The 22261-nt window shown below is 42.9% G+C and overlaps 1 protein-coding gene across 1 annotated transcript in view; it reads left to right on the forward strand.

The window, feature by feature from the left end:
- Positions 1-1588: 1588 nt before the first annotated feature.
- The window catches only part of LOC117251027 (dihydropyridine-sensitive L-type skeletal muscle calcium channel subunit alpha-1-like), a 590852-nt gene continuing 570179 nt past the window's right edge, over positions 1589-22261 (forward strand). Inside the window, exons 1-3 of the mRNA XM_078166193.1 lie at positions 1589-1967; positions 2241-2346; positions 21412-21551. Coding sequence (XP_078022319.1) covers positions 1780-1967; positions 2241-2346; positions 21412-21551 — 434 coding nt within the window. The 5' untranslated portion in view covers positions 1589-1779. The remainder of the gene's footprint in view (positions 1968-2240; positions 2347-21411; positions 21552-22261) is intronic.

Consider the following 22261-nt stretch of genomic DNA (forward strand, 5'->3'; position numbering starts at 1 on the left):
TAACTCAACGTACATGGTCTGATATAAAGATTGAGTGCAGGGTTTCCTGCCTCTTGGTGGTTTGTTTGCTGTACATTTTTGTTCTAACATACAGCACATCCTCCCCACTCGCATTTACAGAGGGAGCATGCCTGTCTGCTGTGGTGACAACAAAAGAAGCAGAAAGTGTGGACCCTACCCATCCACTCAGGGACAACTTGGAAAACAAGCTCTCACTTGTTAAAATAAATTGTCATCATTCCCATTCCCAAAAAGCCAGCTATCAGCAGTCTAAATGACTAAAGACCCATAGCCCTCATGTCAGTTGTTACAAAGTGCTTCGAAAAACTGGTGGCACAACATCCCCATCTACCAGGACTTTACCTGGGCTGCAACCACCACAGGAGTGGTCAAGAAGGCCCAACAGAGACTACACTTCTTAAGACTGCTCAGTAAAAGCGGACTAAAAGACAACCTGTTGGTGACCTTCTACCGCTCCACTATTGAGAGTGTGCTGCCATACTGCATCATTGTGTGATAAACTGGCTGCCCTGCTGCAGACAGGAAGGCCCTCCATAGGGTTTTCAGGACAGCAAAGGTGATCGGCTGTCCCCTACCCTCTCTGGAGGACATTTCCAGCTCTCTGTGCCACAGTACAGCCAGGAGGATCACCAAGGACAGTTTCCATCCTGGTAATAAACTCTTTGCACTGCTTCCCTCTGGAAGGTGCCATGCAAGTCTTGAAAGCCGCACTGAAAGACTCAAAAACAGCTTCTTCCACTGGGCCATTGGAACTGTGAATGCTGCTAAGCTGAGCCACCTCACATAAGCTAATAGGGGCAATATTTTACTTTGTACTGATCAGATGTGGCACTTGAATTTTGTTGCACTGTGTAAAGACAATAAAGGCATTCTAAACATGTACCCTGTGTCCACTAGGCCCCTGCCACCAGAAGTGTCTTCATGGGACATAAAACATTTAGTAAGATCATTATTTGTCATAGGGAATCAGTAAATACTACATACTATTCAGCAACCTAAGATCTCTGCTGACCCAGGATGCGTGATTCCAACCTTGTCTCCCACAATACTAAGAACCAAACTCACTTACCTTTTTTTTGCCCACATTCAAAATTTGTAAACCTCTCTGGCATTAAAGTCATTCTTCATTAAAAAAGATAACAAATGTTATTCTCTACAATGCGTGGAAATGTTCAGCATCTTTTTTAGACTTGTGCAAATTTTAATTTCAATGTTAAAAGGTCATGTAATTGTGTCGTTACAATGCATCACCTCATAAAATTATAAAGATAGACACTATAAAGTCTGTGAAAATACAAGTGCATATTGTATTGCAATATCCTTTTATCCCATTTGTAATTGTTTTTGTGCTTCCACCCCTTTGTAATTTCAGGACACTAATCTTTTTTAAAAAAAAATGATATGCTCTGACTGTATCTGTGTAAATGTCCTCTTTTGTCACCCCACACTACAACAGCCATGCTCATTGTCTATATTTATTCTCTTGACCCAACAGCTGCTCAGTAAACCAATCCCTTACAAGAAGGGGGCAGCTGCCACTTCATAGATAGAGACAGGGAAAGAGAGAGAGCTCAGTAAAACCAGTCAGAGAGAGACAGTGTGACATAAATTATTGAGATAAGTTAATACGGGTTATAAATGAGTGGACAGATGTAGCCAACACAATTACTGCATTTTGAAAAAGTCTTCGACAGGCCTTCTTGGAATACCACCTCTAATTCAAAGCAAACTTGGTACAAATACCCTTTTGAAGCTGCAATGGCAGATGGCAGCAGTCCCCCATTGTCATCCTACATCATGGATGAGGAAACTCTGAAGAGAAAACAAAAAGAGAAGCTAAAGAAGCTGATGGCTACAGGAGGCAACCCGAGGCCTGCACGCTCTCTCCTCTTCTTAACACTGAGGAATCCCTTCCGCAAGGCATGCATCAGTATTGTGGAGTGGAAGTATCCTGCTGTAGTAAAGGGTCCTATAGGGCAGAGGGTTGGCTGGATCAAACATAGGTTAACATTTTATGTGATTCCTGCTACCGCAGACAATATTTATTTTCAGTTACTGTTAAATTTATTTTAAATTTTAAATGTAAAATGTAAATTGTAGTACAGCTGTGTGTGTGTGTGTGTGTTGAGGTGTTTGCAGCAGTTTATTTATGTGATGTGGGAACGTCTATATCTGAACTACTATGGATGGCATGTTGGCTTCCTATAAATCAATTTCAGACCTTTTGAAATCATAATCCTACTGGCCATTTTTGCCAACTGTGTGGCCCTGGCTGTGTACTTGCCCATGCCTGAGGAAGACAGCAACAACACCAACAGCAACTTGGTGCGTCAGTATGCTTGTGTTTGTTCAAAATGCAATGAGATATTATTGATATCTCGTTGTATTTTGAAGATATTGGGGGAAAAAAACTTATTGATGATTCACATAAAACTACAAACTACAAATTAGAGGGGGTTACTTGACTGTCATGACATGTCTGCTTAAAATCACAGCTGCAAATTAAAGCAACAATAGATGTAAAAACAATCTTTTCAATCTTTTCCTCTTTTTCAATTTCTTGTTTAATTTATTGGAAGTGACCAATGTAAGTGCACTTGTCCTTTAAACTCAATTTTTAAAAAAAGCAACAAAATAAAAGACATCTGGTACATTCGTTACAGGTGTATCAGTTTGTAGAACAACTTTGTAGAACTATTTTGAATAGTTACAACAAGAGGCTGCACTGCAACATGCAAATCACTCCTCGTGGCTGCCTGCGTTTTCCCTGTCCTCGTGGCTGCAACCTGCGCTCTCTTCATCTACTACTTCATCGCTGCTGCTGTACACAATTTAAAAACTAAAACATCCATAATTCATGTAGGAACTGCTGCAGCCAATGTGCAGCTGGTGGGAGCTGCAGGATGACTTAACCACCATGATCAGTTTTTAATGCTTTATCAGGCAATAACTACTCTGGACTCTGTTCAAGTGTAATTTTTGCGACAATTAGGACAGGATTCGGGATTTGGGACAACTGCTTGGATTTCGGGACTGGTCTCCCTAATAGAGTTCACTGTGAGACACTGTTAAAACTTTTTTGATAACTTTTGATAAGCTTGGTGCATTGTAAATCCACATTTAAAAAACTAACAAAACGGATCTACGATTATGGAGATGTCAAAAATGTGTTTTTACTCAGGCAGACCTTAATGGTTGTTGAGGGCTTTTTGTAGAGCACACTGAGCTGAACCTTTATCTTGCATTTTAAGAGGGGGGTGTGGCCTTTCCAAAACTGAACTTTTGGGCCCTAATTTTAGCAACCCCATCTGGCTGATTGGTGTAATATGTGTTAAGGAGCATTTGCATGTAACTTTCAATCACTGGTGAAAATTTCATGTGTCTGTAATGTACTATCTCACGGGAATTTGCAAAAACATTGCTGAAGGAAAAAAAAAATCTAAATGAAACAATAATTCTAAAATTAATTCACACAAAACAATAGGTTTTCAGCCCTTAGGGATTGGACCCCTAATGAATGTAGCGGGAAGCAGCAAGTCTGGGGTTCAACCGAGCATGGTCTGTTAGAAATTGAAAGCTGAAAAGGATCAAGACCTAACTAATAAGTTTTATGATAATGGCAGATGCTTATTCATTTACAGCTTGGTCACATGCTTCTGCAGCAACGCCATAACCTGCTACTGGTCAGTTGGTAAAACAATTTGGAGTCATGTTTCAACAGCTTAAAAATTCCCACCAAGTTTTGTAATGATTGGACAAACAATTTCTGATTTTCAGTTTGTGTTTTGCCATACCCATTTTGTAATTTACATTTGTAGCATCCCCAGGTAATTATTTTGAATGGACCTTTCAGTGTATGTTTCAGGTAATTATGTGAACACATTTTGCAAGTTTTGTGATGACTGGCCCAACGGTAATGGATTTACCTTTATTTATTTGCTGATCCACACCCATTTAAAGTTCATTGGTCAATATCTTCAAAACCCAAGGAGATATCTCCAGGACTTTAAGCTTGATATAGGCTTAGTCCAGTCATTTTCTATAGAAACAAATTGTACAAGATGAACCTATGGTTTAAGAGGAGATGTTGACATTTTTTTTTTATTTTTTTTTTATTTTTCAAAAGATTGAAAAATGCAGAAAAATCTAGTCAGGCAGTCTGCCTGACTAGATTTTTTGCTCTTGAAGCTTTTTTTCCAGAGAGTCCACTGAACCTGGGTGTCAACTTCTTGGACTCTGCCTGCAAGGGTAGGTCACAGGTTGACAGCCACACCCTCTGGCCCACTTGGTAAATGGTACTTTCAGGCAGCCCTCGACATCAGAGGAAAATGCCTGGCTCCATCACATTTCCACCAGAGAAGGGGGTCTCCATCTCCCTGAATAACAGGCTCGCAACAACAAGCAGTTATCTCTGCTCCTGCTCGCTCCTGTATGGTGCCGACTTGGCCTGCCACCGCATCGGCTTTTCTTTGAAAGAGGCTGTCCAGAATCATCTTCTTTTGGGTGGTTCAGGTTTCGCTTCTCCTCCCTCCACTCTGATGGCCACTGGACCTACTGCTGCTGCTGCTGCTCCCAGAAGTTTTGAAATTGTGGGGTTTTTTTGGGACCAACTCGCTTGATGCGCAGCTTGCCATGTTTTCTTCTCTTTCTCATGTCCGAGCTGTCGCGTGACGACGTCACATCCAAAAACTTTATCAAATGTCATCTCCCAACAACAGTTAAGGGCAGTTATAAGAGAAACATTATAGCCTACTATTAGTTTTAAATTGTAATTAGTATTAAATTGAAAACTCAACCAAACATACATAGGTGATGGACAAGCACTCATTATTAAGACATTAAATAAATTATATTTAATATTATATCAGGCCCCTCTAGGCCTATATGGGCAGCAGATTTTTTTTAATGATGGTAATGAAACTGATACCGTTGCTATTTTTATATACCGCAGGATACCTTATTACTGTATTATCGCCCAACCCTAATGAGAGTGCAAAACTTCTTCCAGAATACTGATGTTAACTAGGATCCCTGGAAACCACACTGGGAGCTTGGGCAGGTGCATGAAGTGGGCCATCAGACTGAATCAGTCTACAATCATCAGAATGGTGGTGTGCCCATTGGATGGTGTCAGAAGTCCAAAGAGAAGCCCATTAGAGGACGTTGGACCTCCAGCTCTGAGGAATGAACAGGCGGTCAGGAGGGCAGGAGCTAGGACTGGGCTGGTTCTCCAGAATGGCCTAGACTTGGGGCGGCTGTGGTTCAGAGGTAGAGTGAGTTGTCCACTAGATTGTCCATTAGATTAGCGGCTCGATGCCCATCTCCTCCAGTCTTCCTGTGGAAGTATCCTTGAGCAAGACACTGAATCCCAAATTGCTCCTGATGGCTGTTCCATTGGTGTGTGAGTGTGTTAAAAACTGAGTAGGTGGCACCTTATATGGTAGCCTCAGCCACCAGTGTGTGAATGTGTGTGTGAATGGGTGAATGTGACTCGTAATGTAAAAAGCGCTTTGAGTGGACAGATGACTAGAAAGGTGCTATACAAATGCAGGTCCATTTACTTTCTCCTCTACCTCCCAGGTGAGTGAGGCAACTAAACCAGGAGCAGGGGGGCTAGGGGTGGCTCCACAAACTGGTGGGACAGGGCGTCGCAGGAACCAGCTTGGTAGAAGAAGGAGAATTTCAACCTTGTAAAAAACAGGGATCATCTTGGTTGCTAAGAGTTAAGCCTTTTGGCGGACTGGATGTACTCAAGGATCTTGTGATTGATCCAAACCAGAAAGGGCAACTTGGTATCTTGAGCTAGTTGCACCACTTGACCAGGGCCAGCTTAACAGCCAGTAGCTCTTGGTTCCCCATGTTGTAGTTTCTCTCCATCAAATAGAGTTGCCTAGAAAAGCAAGGGCAGGAATGGAGTTTCTGGTCATTAGCAGCCCACTGAAATAGGATGGCTCCCATTCCAACATCGAAGGCATCCACCTCCACAATAAATTGCTTTCAGGGTCAGGTACTTGGAAGATCGGGGCCAATGTTAACTGTACCTTGAGGTTCTGGAAGGCCTCTTCAGCCAAGGAGGACTACTGGAACAGCACCTTGAATGAGGTAAGGAATGTGAGCAGGGCAACCACAATGCTCTTGCCACAGGTGAATCTCAGATAGAAGTTTGTGAACCCCAGGAACTGCAGCTATTAATGTGAGTTTGGGACAGGCCGGGATGTAACAGCTGACCCCTTGGCAGGGTCCATCTGCATGCTTCCCTGCCCCATGATGTACCCCATGATGGAGACAGATGAGTATTTCTCAGCTTTGATGAACAAATAGTTCTTTAGGAAGTACTAAATGATAACATGGATGTGATGCACATGCACCTCCTTTGACATCATTGACAAGGGCCTGGAACAAGGCTGAGGCATTGGTGAGGCCGAAAGGTATAATTTTTATGTCATATTTATGTCCTGTTGGGGTGTTGAAGGCCATCTTCCACTTGTTACCCTCCCGGATCGAGTGGTAGGTGTTGCGTTGGATGACGTGATTTTGCAGGACCAACATTGCAATCAACCAATCACAGCCCTCTGACATCATCAGTGTGCTGTTCCTGTGCTTCTTTCAAAATTCCTTTGTACTTCTTCAGAGCTGAGCTAGTTTTCCAAATCAAAGTTAATGCAATTGAACAAAATCCGCAGTAACATTGAACAAAAACGTTGTGAGCAACAGCAGGGTTAGCGACTTGGCCTGCTAACTAGGTTGGCAATACTAATCAGTAAACTTGCTGATAAACAAGAATATTAGTGAGCTAGCTAGGTTCATTAATCACGCGTTGGCATCAGGGCCCAAAGAAACCACCTTGAAAACCTCCCATTCAGCAGTTCCTTAGTCTCCTTAGGGGAAGAGTTGTAGGGCTGCAGGGAGAAAAGGATGGAACAGTGCATGATAAATGGGTTGCAGCCCTTAGGATCTTCAGCATTCCACTCTGGGCTCCCCACCTGCAGCTCCAGTGCAGTCCCCAGAGGTGCAGGTGTTGAGCAGAAGGAGGAGCTGTTATTGCCAGCTGGGTCAGGGTTCCTGCTAGCTGCTGGACTTGGGTGGCTAGTGCAGCTAGTGCATGCTCATGGGTGGTTCGACCTGATTTGCCTCAGAGGCTGCACTGGCTGGCAGTGCCTTGTGCTGCTGGAGGATGTCTTCAACCCTCTCGAGGCTAGAGGCCTCTCGATTGTACTGTAATGGGTTGTCTTTGGACCCAAATGCAGTCTCTGGATACCAGGAACAGTTGATAAAGATGTGTTTACAATTCAACACTCCAACACTCCACAAAGTCCAGCTGAACCGAGCCGGGAGACAGGTGAGTGAGCAGTAATGCTTGCCCAAACACACAGTTCAGTTCAATAACATGCAATGGTACTGTGTAGAAGCAGGCAGGAGATGTAGTGGGGAACCAGGTAGAAGGTAGGTTGAGGCCAGGCAGAGGATTGAGAAGCCAGCAGCCAGAAGGCTGGTGCATTTATCAAAAATCAGATGAGGCAGAGGCGGCAACAGCGTCTGGAATAAAGTGCTCAGGAGTCTTGCATGAGTGGCAAAGAACAATCTAGCAACAAGTGTCTGTGAGGGTGGGCTATATACAGGCTGTGAGTAATGAGAAACAGGTGAACTTGATGAGGTGAATGTGACCGATGAGGCGGGGAAAACCAGGGTGAATGGAGAATGACTGACTGGGAGCTGGGTGACTGGGCATGCAGAAAAGAGCAGGTCACCATGAACACAAAACTGTGACACTGAGTACAAATCCTAGCCATTTAGTCGTTTCAAATTAAATCAATCATTTATTTAAGGTACAACTCCAGTGAAATGCGATCCCATTAGCTCCTTTAACTTGTACACTGCAATTTAGACCTTTATTGCATCTTCTGCTGCTTCAAAATTGTCCATGCTTCTGGATGGTTCCAGTAATACATAGCTTCTGATTGTGGAATGATTTAACTGTCCATTCATCCAGACCTCCAAAAGAAAGCCGCATGGTTGCCTTTCCTTTCCCACTTCTGCATGGTGTAATCTGATCCGCAACAGGGCCCACCAACACACCAGTCCCTGTTCACCAGAAAAAACACTCCTCTGTTCACACCTGCACATGAGAGAGAGAGAGAGAGAGAGAGAGAGAGAGAGAGAGAGAGAGAGACAGAGACAGAGAGACAGAGAGACTTTGACTTTTAAAACAATGTTTATTTACATAATAGTATAAGGACAAAATCTGTTTCTTTCTCATCTACTTCAACTGGTAAACTGAAAACAATAAATTACTACAATTCCATCACTACACACACACACACAATATTGGGTTAAAAATTAAGGACCAGTGAACCGTCTTCCGTCAGTGAACATAAAGCCTGTCTAATCCCCCACAGAGCCTTGAAAGAGTGCAGATTACTGGTCAGGGTATAGAAAGCGTGCTCTATTTTTAGACGAGCCGCCACCAGACCCTTCAGACTCTGCACTACATCGGTCCAGCCCTGACCTAATCTGGTTCTTCCTGGTCTTCCAGATAGCTAATTTTGCAGTTCCAAACAGAAAATTGATTAGAACCAAAGTTGATCTCTTACTTGATACATATTTAGGCCCAAATACAAAACAGGGGACAGAGAAAGTCTCTCTCAAAACCTCCACCCATTCCTGCAGTACCCTAAATAAGCCCGCTAACCGAGGACAAGATACCACTAAGTGCTCAAGTGTCTCACTTTGTGCACAGAACGGACATCCCTCCCCAGTGCTTGGAACCAGGTGAGCTCTGTGTCTGTTTGTGGCTATTGCTCCATGTATAATTCTCCATTGGAGGTCAGCCACCCGTTTCTCAGCAGGAGGCTTATACAGGACCCTCCACCTGCCTTTCGGGGTAGAGTCTGAAGAAAAAACCTCATTCCACCTCGACTCTTTTACCTCAGCCAGAGAGCGAAGGTTCAACACCTTCACACAAGGTTGATATAGCAGCTTCTTCCCACAAGAACTGAAATTGCCCAGCACTGGTGTTTTTAGAGAGAAAAGTCTTCCTCTCTCCACTCTCCAACAGCAGGACTGACAATCATGGAAGGGCAGATGTACTTTTCTTCACTCCACTGGTCAACCAGAGCACAATTTTTTACAAACACTCTCAGTGGTGGCACAGACAGGGACTGCCAGACTTCCTCCACAGTCCTCCTCAGCACTCTTGATGATCTGATGTTAGTGATATCACCAAGTGTTTCCATGGAAGCTTTTGCCAGATGTCCCAGTTTAATAATGCCAGCCTCAACAAACTTAGTCCTAAATGTACTGGAGGAAAACATGGTGTTTACAAGGAAGTCATTATAAAACAGTGGCTCCTCAAATAGCCACATTCCTGGTATGGGGTCAGGCGTCCGTGTGACTTTCAGCGTCTTCCAGGCATCAAGCACTGAGGTGTAGAAGGGTGTAAGCCCAGTCAGGTCAGCTTCAGGTCTCAGCAGAAACAGTTGTTTATCCAGCCCAAGTCGCCCAGCTGTCCTGAGAAGCAGCCGAGCAGGAGCCAATTAGCCGTGACTGCAGCCATACAGCAGCCTGTGCGCTGTCTGCAGTCTGAAGGCTGCAGTTCTGGACAGAATGTCTATGAGTCCTTGTCCCCCCTCTGCCACAGGGAGATATAAGGCCGATGCCCTCAACCAGTGCTGACCAGACCAGAAAAAATTCACAAGGAGCCACTGCACCTCCTTCACAAGTCCTGACGGTGGCACTAAAACAATGAGTCTGTGCCACAGAGATGAGGCAGCAAGGTTATTAACTATCAGAGCTCTCCCCCTGTAGGACAGGTGAGGTAGCAACCATTTCCATTTAGACAACTTGGCTTCCACCTTGTCCAGCACTCCCTCCCAGTTCTGCCTCTGAAAATCCTCAGTTCCTAAGTATACTCCTAAGATTTTAGCTCCCCCTTTTCCCCACTTCAGATTCCCTGGAAGACCAGGAATGCTCTCCAAGCTCCACTTACCCACCAAACAAGCTCCACTTTTTCCCCAGTTAACCCTGGCTGAAGAAGTTTTGGCGTATAAAGCCAGGCTTTCTTTCAATGCTTGGACGTCTCCCTGATCCTGGACAAACACATTTATATCATCCGCGTATGCTGATACAACAACAGGAGGGCTTTGAACTAGCTCTGGCAGAGAGAGACCCCTCAGCATGCTCCTCAATCTGCGGAGAAGAGGTTCAATAGCAAAACTATAAAGCTGCCCTGAGATGGGGCATCCTTGCCTTATCCCTCTCCTCACTGGCACAGGGCTGCTCAGCCTTCCTCCCACCTTTACCACACAACAAGCACCACTATACAGAAGCTTTACCCAGGACATGAATCCCTCCCCAACACCAAAAGCCTGCAATGTAGAAAAAAGAAAAGTATGATCAACACGGTCAAAAGCCTTCTCTTGGTCAATGGATATGATACCAACATTGATATCATATAACTCACAAATATCAAATACATCTCTCATCAGGAATAAATTATTAGAAATTATAGACCTATCTGGAACACAGTATGATTGATCAGCACCAATTAACATTTCAATGAAGATTTTCAGTCTATTTGAAGAGAATCTTGGAGAGAATCTTATAGTCCGTGCATAAGAGAGCTAGTGGTCTCCAGTTTTTTAAAAGGGCTAAGTCTCCCTTCTTAGGCAGCAGAGAGAGAACTGCACGCCTACATCAAGCTGGAAGTGTCCCTTTTTCAAAACACTCTTTAAAAATGTCCAAAAGGTCATGTCCCAAAATATTCCAGAAATGTTTAAAAAAGTCTGATGGTAAGCCATGTATTCCAGGAGCCTTGCCTGACGCCATCTGAGACACAGCAGCATTCAGTTCATCCAGTGTTATGTCCAAACTTAAAGTGTCCTGATCCTCTGGACTCAGCTGAGGAAGCCCCTGCAGAAGCTCCCCAGCAGCATCCACATCACAGCTATCCGCCCTGAACAAGTCCGTATAAAAATCCACTGCATGTTTCATCATCTCCGCTGACTCTGTGGTCACCTTTCCATCAGGGAAACGAAGACACACCATTTGTTTCCTTACACCAACTGACTTCTCTAAATTAAAGAAGAAAGTTGTCGGTGCATCCATGTCGTGGAGTTTAGTAAAGCGGGCTCAAACTAGAGCTCCTTTAGAGCTCTCTTGCATGAAAGAGTTTAGTTCTTGTCGTTTAGAAAGTAAGACATTGTTATTGTGCTGATCAGTTTGTGAGACAGCAAGATTTTCCAGGTCTCTTATCTCTTCTTCTAGCCTTTGCACAGCTCTCTTAATGTTAGCTGTCGAATAAGATGTATATTCCTGGCAAAACACCCTAATCTGAGCTTTTCCTCCCTCCCACCACTGGGAAAGGGAAGTAAAATCATGTTTCCTTGATCTCCAGTAATCCCAAAATAATTTGAATTTTTCACAAAATGTTTTATCATGTAATAATTTAACATTAAAGTGCCAAAAGGATTTTGGTTTTCCAGTGGGAGATAAAATCAGCTCCATTACAATTAAATGATGGTCTGTAAAAACAACAGGGAGGATCTGACAATTAACAACTCGAGTAGTAAAAGAACCAGACACATAAAACCTGTCTAATCTAGCTGCACTAACTCTACCATCTGTTATTTTGACCCATGTGTACTGTCTGACTGAAGGATGTTTCATCCTCCACACATCAACCAAATCTGTTTTCTTTAGAACATGAGATAAGACAGCAGATGACTGAAAGTGTGGCTCCTCTCCAGTCCTATCTAAAGTAAAATCAGTGCAGCAATTCCAGTCTCCACCCAATACAATACACTCCCCTTGATCAATGTCACTTAACTTTTCTTTAATTATTTTAAAAAGCCCTTCCCGCCCAGAGCCTTGGTTAGGTGCATGAACATTGATCAACGTAAAAACAAAACCATCTATCTTAACTTTCACCATGAGGACTCTGCCCTTCACTATTTCTGTGCTGGTTAAGATGTTAACTTTTAAAGTAGGTGACAATAAAATTGCAACTCCTGCACTAAAATTTGTCCCATGGCAAAGGACATGTTGCCCTCCCCACCATAAGCCCCAGTCGATTTCATTCATTACATCACTGTGTGTTTCTTGTAGAAAAACTATGTCTAGTCTTTTCTGTTGGATGACTTCTGCTATTAAAGCTCTCTTCTGTGCATCTCTGCCCCCATTTATGTTTAAGGATGCCACCCTCAAACCCTGCATGTAAAAAGAGGAGAAGAGACAGAACAATAAAAAGCCAGACAGAAACAGACAGTAGAAAAAAGACACCCAGTGTTGTATGATCATGGTACTTTAATTAAGTTTCATTTTCTTTCCCCCTTTAACTTTTAAAACTTTTCTTAGACCACTGACATGTTTTCGGAGATGGTAACATTTCCTGCCATCCAGTAAGTCCAAACCAACAACCTTCTGAAGGGTTGTCACTGATTTCATAAATTTTCCAACATCAGGAAAATACATGAATGGATTTACCGAATGTGTCATCCAAAAAAACATGTATCTCTTCTAGAGAATACAGATCTACATTTTGCGAAACACTTTCAGTGACAGAAACATTATCTGATTCTGATTCACAATCCACATCAGCCTCATCATCCTCAGGACATCCAGCAGACTCCATCACCTGCTCCTCTGCTTCCCTGTCCGGTCTGACCTGCAGCAGCTCAGCATCCTTCACAACAAACATCTGAACATCTTCACTCTGCCCTGTGTGGACTACAGGTTTAGCCTCAACCTCTTGTGCGTTATCTTTAGACACAGAGCCAACAACACCGCTGACCCCGACCTCGGATCCACTGACACCAGCAGCCGGTCCGATCATGGAGCACCAACACCAGCAGCCGGCCCAAACACAGAGCCACCAACACCAGAAGCCAGCCCGAACACGAAGCCACCGACACCAGCAGCTGGCCCGCTCACGGAGCCACCGACACCAGCAGCTGGCCCGAACATGAAGCCACTGACACCAGCAGCTGGCCCGCTCACGGAGCCACCGACACCAGCAGCCGGCCCAAACACGAAGCCACCAACACCAGCAGCTGGCCCGATCACGGAGCCACCGACACCATCAGACGGCCCAATCACGGAGCCACCAACACCAGCAGCTGGTCCGACCATGGAGCCACCAGCAGCGGCGACCCCGGGCACAGAGCCGCCAGCCCCGCTACATACAGGTGAGGCAGAAGGCCGCTGCCTGCTGCTCCCCTCACCGCTGTCAGCCACAGCGGGTCCCGCTGCGTGCTGTCTGTGGGGACAAGTGATCCGCTTTCTCATAGTGGATTGACGTGCTGACGTATTGTGGTAAGCGAGTTGTGTCATTTCCGGTGTTTCTGTGACAGCGTCTCTGTACTGCTCTGGTGAATTCTGCTAGCCTGCTTTCTCACCTCAGTTGCTTTAACGCTGCTTTAACGTCTACTTCAAGTCATAACCCACACTGGTTCTGTTTAAGCACTTATAGCTCTCCTTCTTTCTACGACTTTCTCGCTAATCTCTTAGCTGTTGTTTGCACGCTCTTAGCCTTGTTAGCTACTTTAGCTTAGCCATGGCTTCTCCTTCTCCTGCTCTTTCTTGCCCGGTGTGCCAAATGTTCAGTTATGCCTCTGCCTCCTTTAGTGACAGTGGTAATTGTAATAAGTGTAGCTTATTTGCTGCGTTGGAGGCGAGGCTTAGTGAATTAGAAGCGCGGCTCCGCACCATGGAAAACCATTCAGTAGCTGCAGTAGTTAGCCAGCCCCCTGTAGCCGGTGCGGAGCCACATAGCATAGCCTTAGCCTCAGCTAACTGTCCTCCGGTAACTCCCGTTCAGCCGGGAGGTTGGGTTACGGTTCGCCAGAAGCACAGCTCCAAGCAGAAGCCCATGGCTCACCACCAGCCTGTTCACGTTTCCAACCGCTTTTCCCCACTCAGCGACACACCCGCTGAGGATAAAACTCTGGTTATTGGCAGCTCTATTCTGAGGAACGTGAAGTTAGCAACACCAGCGGCCATAGTCAAATGTATCCCTGGGGCCAGAGCGGGCGACATTGAATCAAATTTAAAACTGCTGGCTAAAGCTAAACGTAGATTCAGTAAGATTGTTATTCACGTCGGCGGCAATGACACCCGGTTACGCCAATCGGAGGTCACTAAAATTAATATTGCCTCGGTGTGTGAATATGCAAAAATGATGTCGGACTCCGTAGTTTTCTCTGGACCCCTCCCAAATCTGACCAGTGATGACATGTTTAGCCGCATGTCATCATTTAACCGCTGGCTGTCCAGGTGGTGTCCAGCAAACGATGTGGGATTTGTTAATAATTTGCAAACTTTCTGGGGAAAACCTGGTCTTATTAGGAGAGACGGCATTCACCCCACTTTGGATGGAGCTGCTCTCATTTCTAGGAACCTGGCAAATTTTATTAGTAATTTAAATCCCTGACAACCCAGAGTTGAGACCAGGACAGAGAGTTGCAGTCCTAAACGCCTCTCTGAGCTTCTAGTTCAGTTACCCAGCCATAGTTTTCATAGTTTTATACAAACGGTGTCTGTCCCCCGACCACCTAAATTATTTAAATCTAAAATTAAACAAAGAGGAGTTGTGCATAACAACCTCATAAAAATTAAAACCTCTTCTGTGACAGAAAGACAAAACAGGAGAATTAAATGCGGACTGTTAAATGTCAGGTCTCTATCGTCTAAAGCAGTGTTAGTAAACGAATTAATATCAGATAATCATATTGATTTACTCAGTCTCACTGAAACCTGGCTGTGTCAAGATGAATATGTTAGTCTAAATGAGTCCACTCCTCCCAGTCATAATAATACCCACATTCCTCGAGGCAGCGGCCAAGGAGGGGGAGTTGCAGCCATTTTTAACTCTAGTCTGTTAATCAGCCCTAAACCTAAACTAGATTATAATTCATTTGAAAGCCTCGTTCTTAGTCTTTTACATCCCACCTGGAAAACCTCGCAGCCACTTTTATTTGTTATAGTGTACCGTGCTCCTGGCCCGTATTCTGAATTTGTATCTGAATTCTCAGAGTTTTTATCCAGTTTAGTTCTTAAATCAGATAAAGTTATTATTGTAGGCGATTTTAACATTCATGTCAACGTTGATAATGACTCCCTGGCTACCGCGTTTATCTCATTAATAGACTCCATTGGCTTCAGTCAGGGTGTACATGAACCCACTCACTGTTTTAACCATACCCTCGATCTAGTTCTGACGTATGGAATTGAAATTGATAACCTAAAAGTCTTTCCACAGAATCCCTTGCTATCAGATCATTATCTGATTACTTTTGATTTCTTTTTACTCGATTACACGCCACTCAGCAACAGTTACTATACTAGATGTTTATCAGATAGTGCTGTCGCAAAATTTAAGGAAAAGATTACTTCGTCGTTAAATTCAATACCAATACCTTCAGTAACAGAGGTTTCCCGTGCCGACTTTAACCTCTCCCAAATTGATCATTTTGTTGATAGCGCCGTAGGCTCGCTGCGAACAACGCTCGACTCTGTAGCTCCTCTTAAAAAGAAGTTAACAAAGCAAAGAAAGTTTGCTCCTTGGTATAACTCTCAAACCCGTAGGTTAAAACAAATATCGCGAAAATTTGAAAGGAATTGGCGATTAACCAAACTGGAAGAATCTCGTTTAATCTGGACAGACAGTCTCAAAACTTATAAGAGGGGCTCCGCAATGCCAGAGCAAACTATTACTCAGCATTAATAGAAGAAAACAAGAACAACCCCAGGTTTCTTTTCAGCACTGTAGCCAGGCTGACTGAGAGTCAAAGCTCTATTGAGCCTTGTATTCCTTTAGCCCTTAGCAGTAATGATTTTATGAGCTTTTTTAATGACAAAATTCTAACTATTAGAGGCAAAATTCATGACCTCCTGCCCTCGGATGGTAGGCCTACCTATCTAACCTCAAACACAGCTGTAGAATCTAATATATATTTAGATTGCTTCTCCCCAATTTCTCTTCAAGAATTGACCGCAGTGATTTCTTCATCTAAATCATCAACGTGTCTCTTAGACCCCATCCCAACTAGGCTACTTAAGGAGGTCTTTCCTTTAGTTAACACTCATATATTAGATATGGTCAATATATCCCTATTAACAGGCTATGTACCACAGTCTTTTGAGGTAGCTGTAATTAAACCTCTACTAAAAAAGCCCACCCTGGATCCAGAGGTGTTAGCCAACTATAGACCAATATCTAATCTTCCCTTTATGTCAAAGATCCTTGAGAAAGTAGTTGCAGACCAGCTGTGTGATTTTCTCCAGGATAATAATTTATTTGAGGAATTTCAGTCAGGATTTAGAGTGCATCATAGCACTGAGACAGCACTAGTTAAAATTACAAATGACCTTCTGATTGCTTCAGACAAAGGACTCGTCTCTGTTCTTGTTTTATTAGATCTTAGTGCGGCGTTTGACACAATTGACCATCAAATTCTACTGCAGAGACTGGATCACTTAATTGGCCTAAAAGGTTCTGCACTAAGCTGGTTTAAATCTTATTTATCTGATCGTTTTCAATTTGTTGACGTTCGTAATGAATCATCCTTACGTACCAAAGTTTGTTTTGGAGTTCCGCAAGGTTCTGTGCTCGGACCAATCCTATTTACTCTATATATGCTTCCTTTAGGTAACATCATTAGAAATCACTCTATAAATTTCCATTGTTATGCGGATGATACACAGTTGTATTTATCGATGAAGCCAGAAGAAAGTAATCAATTAACTAAACTCCATAACTGCCTTAAAGACATAAAAAATTGGATGAGCACCAATTTCCTGATGTTAAATTCAGACAAAACTGAAGTTATTGTTCTTGGCCCCAAACAACTCAGAGACTCTTTATCTGATGACATAGTTTCTCTAGATGGCATTGCTCTGGCCTCTAGCACTACCGTAAGAAACCTCGGAGTAATATTTGATCAAGATTTGTCTTTTAATTCTCATTTAAAGCAAACCTCACGGACTGCATTTTTTCATCTGCGTAATATTGCGAAAATTAGGCCTATCCTGACCCGAAAAGATGCAGAAAAATTGGTCCACGCTTTTGTTACCTCAAGGCTGGATTACTGTAACTCTCTATTATCAGGTAGCTCTAGTAAGTCCTTAAAAACTCTCCAGCTAATTCAGAATGCAGCAGCACGTGTACTAACAGGAACTAAGAAACAAGATCATATTTCTCCTGTTTTAGCTTCTCTGCACTGGCTCCCTGTAAAATCCAGAACTGAATTTAAAACCCTACTGTTAACTTATAAAGCTCTAAATGGTCAAGCTCCGTCATATCTTAGAAAGCTCATAGTGCCATATTATCTCACCAGAACACTGCGCTCTGAGAACGCAGGGTTACTCGTGGTCCCTAAAGTCTCCAAAAGTAGATCAGGAGCCAGAGTCTTCAGCTATCAGGCTCCTCTCCTGTGGAATCATCTTCCTGTTACGGTCCGGGAGGCAGACACCGTCTCCACATTTAAGACTAGACTTAAGACTTTCCTCTTTGATAAAGCTTATAGTTAGGGCTGGCTCAGGCTTGCCCTGTACCAGCCCCTAGTTAGGCTGACTTAGGCCTAGTCTGCCGGAGGACCCCCTATAATACACCGGGCTCCCTCTCTCTCCCTCTCTCTCTCTCTCATCCTATTACTGCATCTTGCTAACTCGGCCATTCTGGATGTCACTAACTCGGCTTCTTCTCCGGAGCCTTTGTGCTCCACTGTCTCTCAGATTAACTCATACCGCAGCGGTGCCTGGACAGCGTGACGTGTGTGGTTGTGCTGCTGCCGTGGTCCTGCCAGATGGCTCCTGCTGCTGCTGCCATCATTAGTCATTAGTCATACTTCTACTGTTATTATACACATATGACTATTGTCACACAAGTATACTGTCAGATATTAATACATACTTTCAACATATTGTATCACAGTAGCCAGAACTATAACTATAATATTATTACTTTCATTAATGTTGTTGTAAGCTACTGTCATTACCTGCATCTCTCTCTCTCTCTCTCTCTCTCTCTCTCTCTCTCTCTCTCTGTCTCATTGTGTCATATGGATTACTGTTAATTTATTATGCTGAGCTGTTCTGTACGACATCTATTGCACGTCTGTCCGTCCTGGAAGAGGGATCCCTCCTCAGTTGCTCTTCCTGAGGTTTCTACCGTTTTTTTTTTCCCGTTAAAGGGTTTTTTTTGGGGGAGTTTTTCCTTATCCGCTGTGAGGGTCTTAAGGACAGAGGGATGTCGTATGCTGTAAAGCCCTGTGAGGCAAATTGTGATTTGTGATATTGGGCTTTATAAATAAAATTGAATTGAATTGAATTGAATTGAATTGTGACCCACATCTCCTCACTCGAAACACTTCATGTTCCCAGAGCTTGCATACACTATATAGGACCCCTCCTCATATTTGACACGGAAAGAGACATCCAGTGTTTGAGTCGGAGACTCCAGAAACATAAACACTTGCCTCCGCAGAGACTGAACATGTTTCAGCTTGGCGTCCTTGCAGCCCAGACTCACCGTCCGGAACCCGCTCGCCAACCTCCCGAAGCGCTTCAGCTCTTTTTCCAGCGCCTCGTTGGAGATAAACGGAGGGACTCCGGACACGGTGATCCGAGTGGAAGGCACTGCCAGTGGGGAAACCTGTATGAAGTCATTGTTCACATTTAGACCGCTCTCTATGAGCTGATGGACAAACCCCTGCTCCTTCAGGAACACCACCACAGCTTTATTCATTCGCGAGGCACACGAGTTTCTGTGCCCCACCTGTTCACCTACCGTCAACAGAACATGCTTCACCATGGTGTTGGGCTGCGCTACCACCCTTACTCCATGCTTCAGAGACAGGGACACCGTCTCAGAAGATGCCATCCCTGCCAAGAAACACTGTTTACCGTCAGCCAAACAACCACCATACAACTACAACCATACAATAAACACAGGATGAAAAAAGAAGAAAAGTTTGAGAAACCATTCAAACTCTCAACCACCAATCTCCCAGCATGCACTCTGACAGAGAGACAGAGAGAGAGAGAGACAGAAAAGGGTGGCTCTCTGTCTATCTGCTTGAATACTGTTTGTGTCCATGGTGGCAATGGATGTTTAAAGAGACCAGGATACAGCGTTGGAGGCTGGACCCCATTTATTCCTATGAAAGTTGCTCAGTCGTGCATAAAGCCAAAAACAATTAACTGCTGCAAGTAAAATTATCTGGATATTTGGCATTGCTTCTGCATTGGGCCCTAAAGCACTGGAGACTTCCATCAGCTGAGCCCGCTACTTACGGCATAGTGCTCCAATAAGTTAAAATCACTTAAATGTGCAGATCTTCTAGACTTCCCAAATGTTATCCAACCATAGTAAAAGGAATTATTTTGCGGGGGTTGTGACATTCAAAAAAATGTATCCACTGATTTACAGACATCTCTTTCACTATTTAAGTATATGGGGAAAAGTCTTTTGGGGCCCAGTAGCATCACATGGTAAACTCAGATGTTTTAATTCCACTGTTTGGCCACTACAAAAATAAGTTTCAAGTTTTCAAGACTCAGATTGAGAAGATTGAGGAGTACCATAAGCAGTAGGCTACTGGTTGAAAAAACTTTTTGTTTTCTTTTTTGTTAAACTTTGTTTTATTTTATTTTCAATTTTGCTGACAATCACATAAACAAGAATACAGAGGGGCATCTCTAACATGTGTGGTTTTTCTTCTCACTTCTTTCCAATTAGTCCAGTTAATTGTAGGTAGCATCATTTTCCATGTAGGTGGTCCATTTCCTCCAGTTTTTGTCAAATATATGTGCCTTGAGTTTTAGTTGGTAAGTCAACTTTTCCATTGAGTGAATATCCAGGATGATCTCAAACCATTGCTCCTTGTTTGGTATTTCCACTTTGTACCAGTTCCTAGTTATAGCCTTTTTGCTGGCAATAAGTAAAATTTTAACCAGATACCTGTCTTCTTTTTGCACAGCATCATCAATTTTTCCCAGGTACATGACAACACAGTTATTTGGGATATCATATCCAATATGTCATTAACAGTTGTATTTACAATATTCCAAAAAGGTTTTAATTTACAGCAGTGCCAGAAGACATGTGTATGGTTGCCCTCTTGGTTCCCACAGAGCCTCCAGCATGGTTGTTGGGTCTTTAATTATCTGCTCTTGATCGGGGGTGTTATGAAGAACCTAGTGAGGTTCTTCCAAAAATATTCCCTCCATGTCTGTGAGCTGGTGGTAGTGCATTGTGTCATGCACATTTCGTATCAATCATCCTCCAAAATGTCAATATCTAACTCTGATTCCCATTTGCTTTTGAGGTATAGCGTTGAGTTTTCTCTATTATCCTGAAGGGCTTTATAAAAGGCTGAGATGACCCTAGATTTACCCTGATGATATGCATCCACTATAATTTGGATAATGCCATTCAATTCGGTTTTAGAATCAATTCTAATCTCTTTCATAACGTGATCTCAAATTTGTAAATATCTGAAAAAATCTTGTTTTTCTAATCCAAATTTCTCTTTTAATTATTGAAAACTCAAACTTCCCCTGTTTAAAAATGGTGCAGAGAGCAGTAATTCCTTTCTCTGTCCATTGTTTAAACCTTGAGTCATTCAGACCTTGTAGAAACTTTTGATCATACGCCACCCAATTTAATATTTTTCTTTCTGCTTGTAATTTGTATTTCCTCATTATCTTTTCCCAAATTTCCAGAGAAGAATTTGTTATTGGATCTATTGTCCTTTTTATCATTTCTGTTTGTTCTTTATTACCCAACAAAATTTGAATTTGTAAATCTGTAACTTCCATTTCCATATCTTTCCACCTCGCTTCATAATCAGGTATGCACCAACATGCTACAGGTCTCAGCTGTGCTGCATAAAAATATTCTTGCAAATTTGACAAGGACATTCCACCCCTACTCCTTGCGAGTTGAAGAGTTTTATATCTTGTTGTTATTTTACATTCCAATGGTGTGTGAGTTTGTAAGTGACATGAATAGACTAGTGTATAGATTAGTGTGACGTGTAGCATTAAACTCTCATAAGAAACATGAGCAGAGGAGGTCATTTCACTCCTCAACCAACAGTGTAAGCCCCAAGTGAAACAAGAAAAAGTCACAAAGCCTGTTGAATAAAACACACACACACACACACACACAAACAAAACAAACACAAAAAAGCAGTAAAACCTGTAAGGCACAGGTACAACAATATGCTTAACTGAATAACTTCAGCTCTATCCCTGACAAAGTCTGATATGTTTTATATATACATATTACATTGTTTTTAATATATTAAAATCAAAACCTTGCATAAAACATTACTAATAAAAACATTTGAGACTAACTTGTATATGCGAGTAACAACTGCTGTTGTTTTACAGGAAAGCCTGGAGTACATCTTCCTCATCATCTTCTCTGTAGAGTGTTTCCTGAAGATTGTTGCCTATGGATTTCTTTTTCATGCAGACGCATACTTAAGAAACTGCTGGAACATTCTGGACTTTGTTTGTGTATCTGTTGGGTAAGTTGATAAGATTGTGTTGAGTCTACTTAGTAATTTAATGTTCTGGCCATATAACTATATGCAGTGTTTTGTAGTGTCATTGCTTTGTAAAATAGTGATCAAGATAGTGGTCAAGAGGCAGAACCTCTTGGCATGAGTTGACATGCCAAGAGGGTTCAGGGTTAGATGTTTGGCCCTGGTCCATTCTCTTGTGGAAGTTCTCCCCTCATCCCTATGGTTTCCCAGCAAGTGCTCAGGTTTTGCCTGTCCTCTGATGAAGCCCAGTCCCCAAAATATAGGCTATTTGATTTAAAGTAACAAGGTTATGAGGCAGTTACAAGACAACATCTCCCCAGGGTGTTCTCAGTCATATAAGTAGCAGTCTAACAGATATGGCATGCTGACAGCAATGTTTTCATTCAACCATAAATATAGAAAGTCACTATTTACTGTGTTGAACCCATCAAATACATTTTAAAGCCCCCTTCCAGTGTATTTGTTTATATATATATATATATATATATATGTATATTTATATTCCAAGATTATGCAGGTACACTGTCTTAAATATCATCAACATTGTCATGAGCATGAGTGTTTCTGAGATCAAGTCATTCAAAACCAGTCCAGAACCAGTTTGCATCTATTTTGTCTTACCACTGCCCCCTGGAGGCTACAAGTGGAACTATGAAACATCCAAATGCCCCAGGGTTCCCGCAGCTGCCTGT

This window comes from Epinephelus lanceolatus, chromosome 1 (assembly GCF_041903045.1).
Source record: "Epinephelus lanceolatus isolate andai-2023 chromosome 1, ASM4190304v1, whole genome shotgun sequence".
NCBI lineage: Eukaryota > Metazoa > Chordata > Actinopteri > Perciformes > Serranidae > Epinephelus > Epinephelus lanceolatus.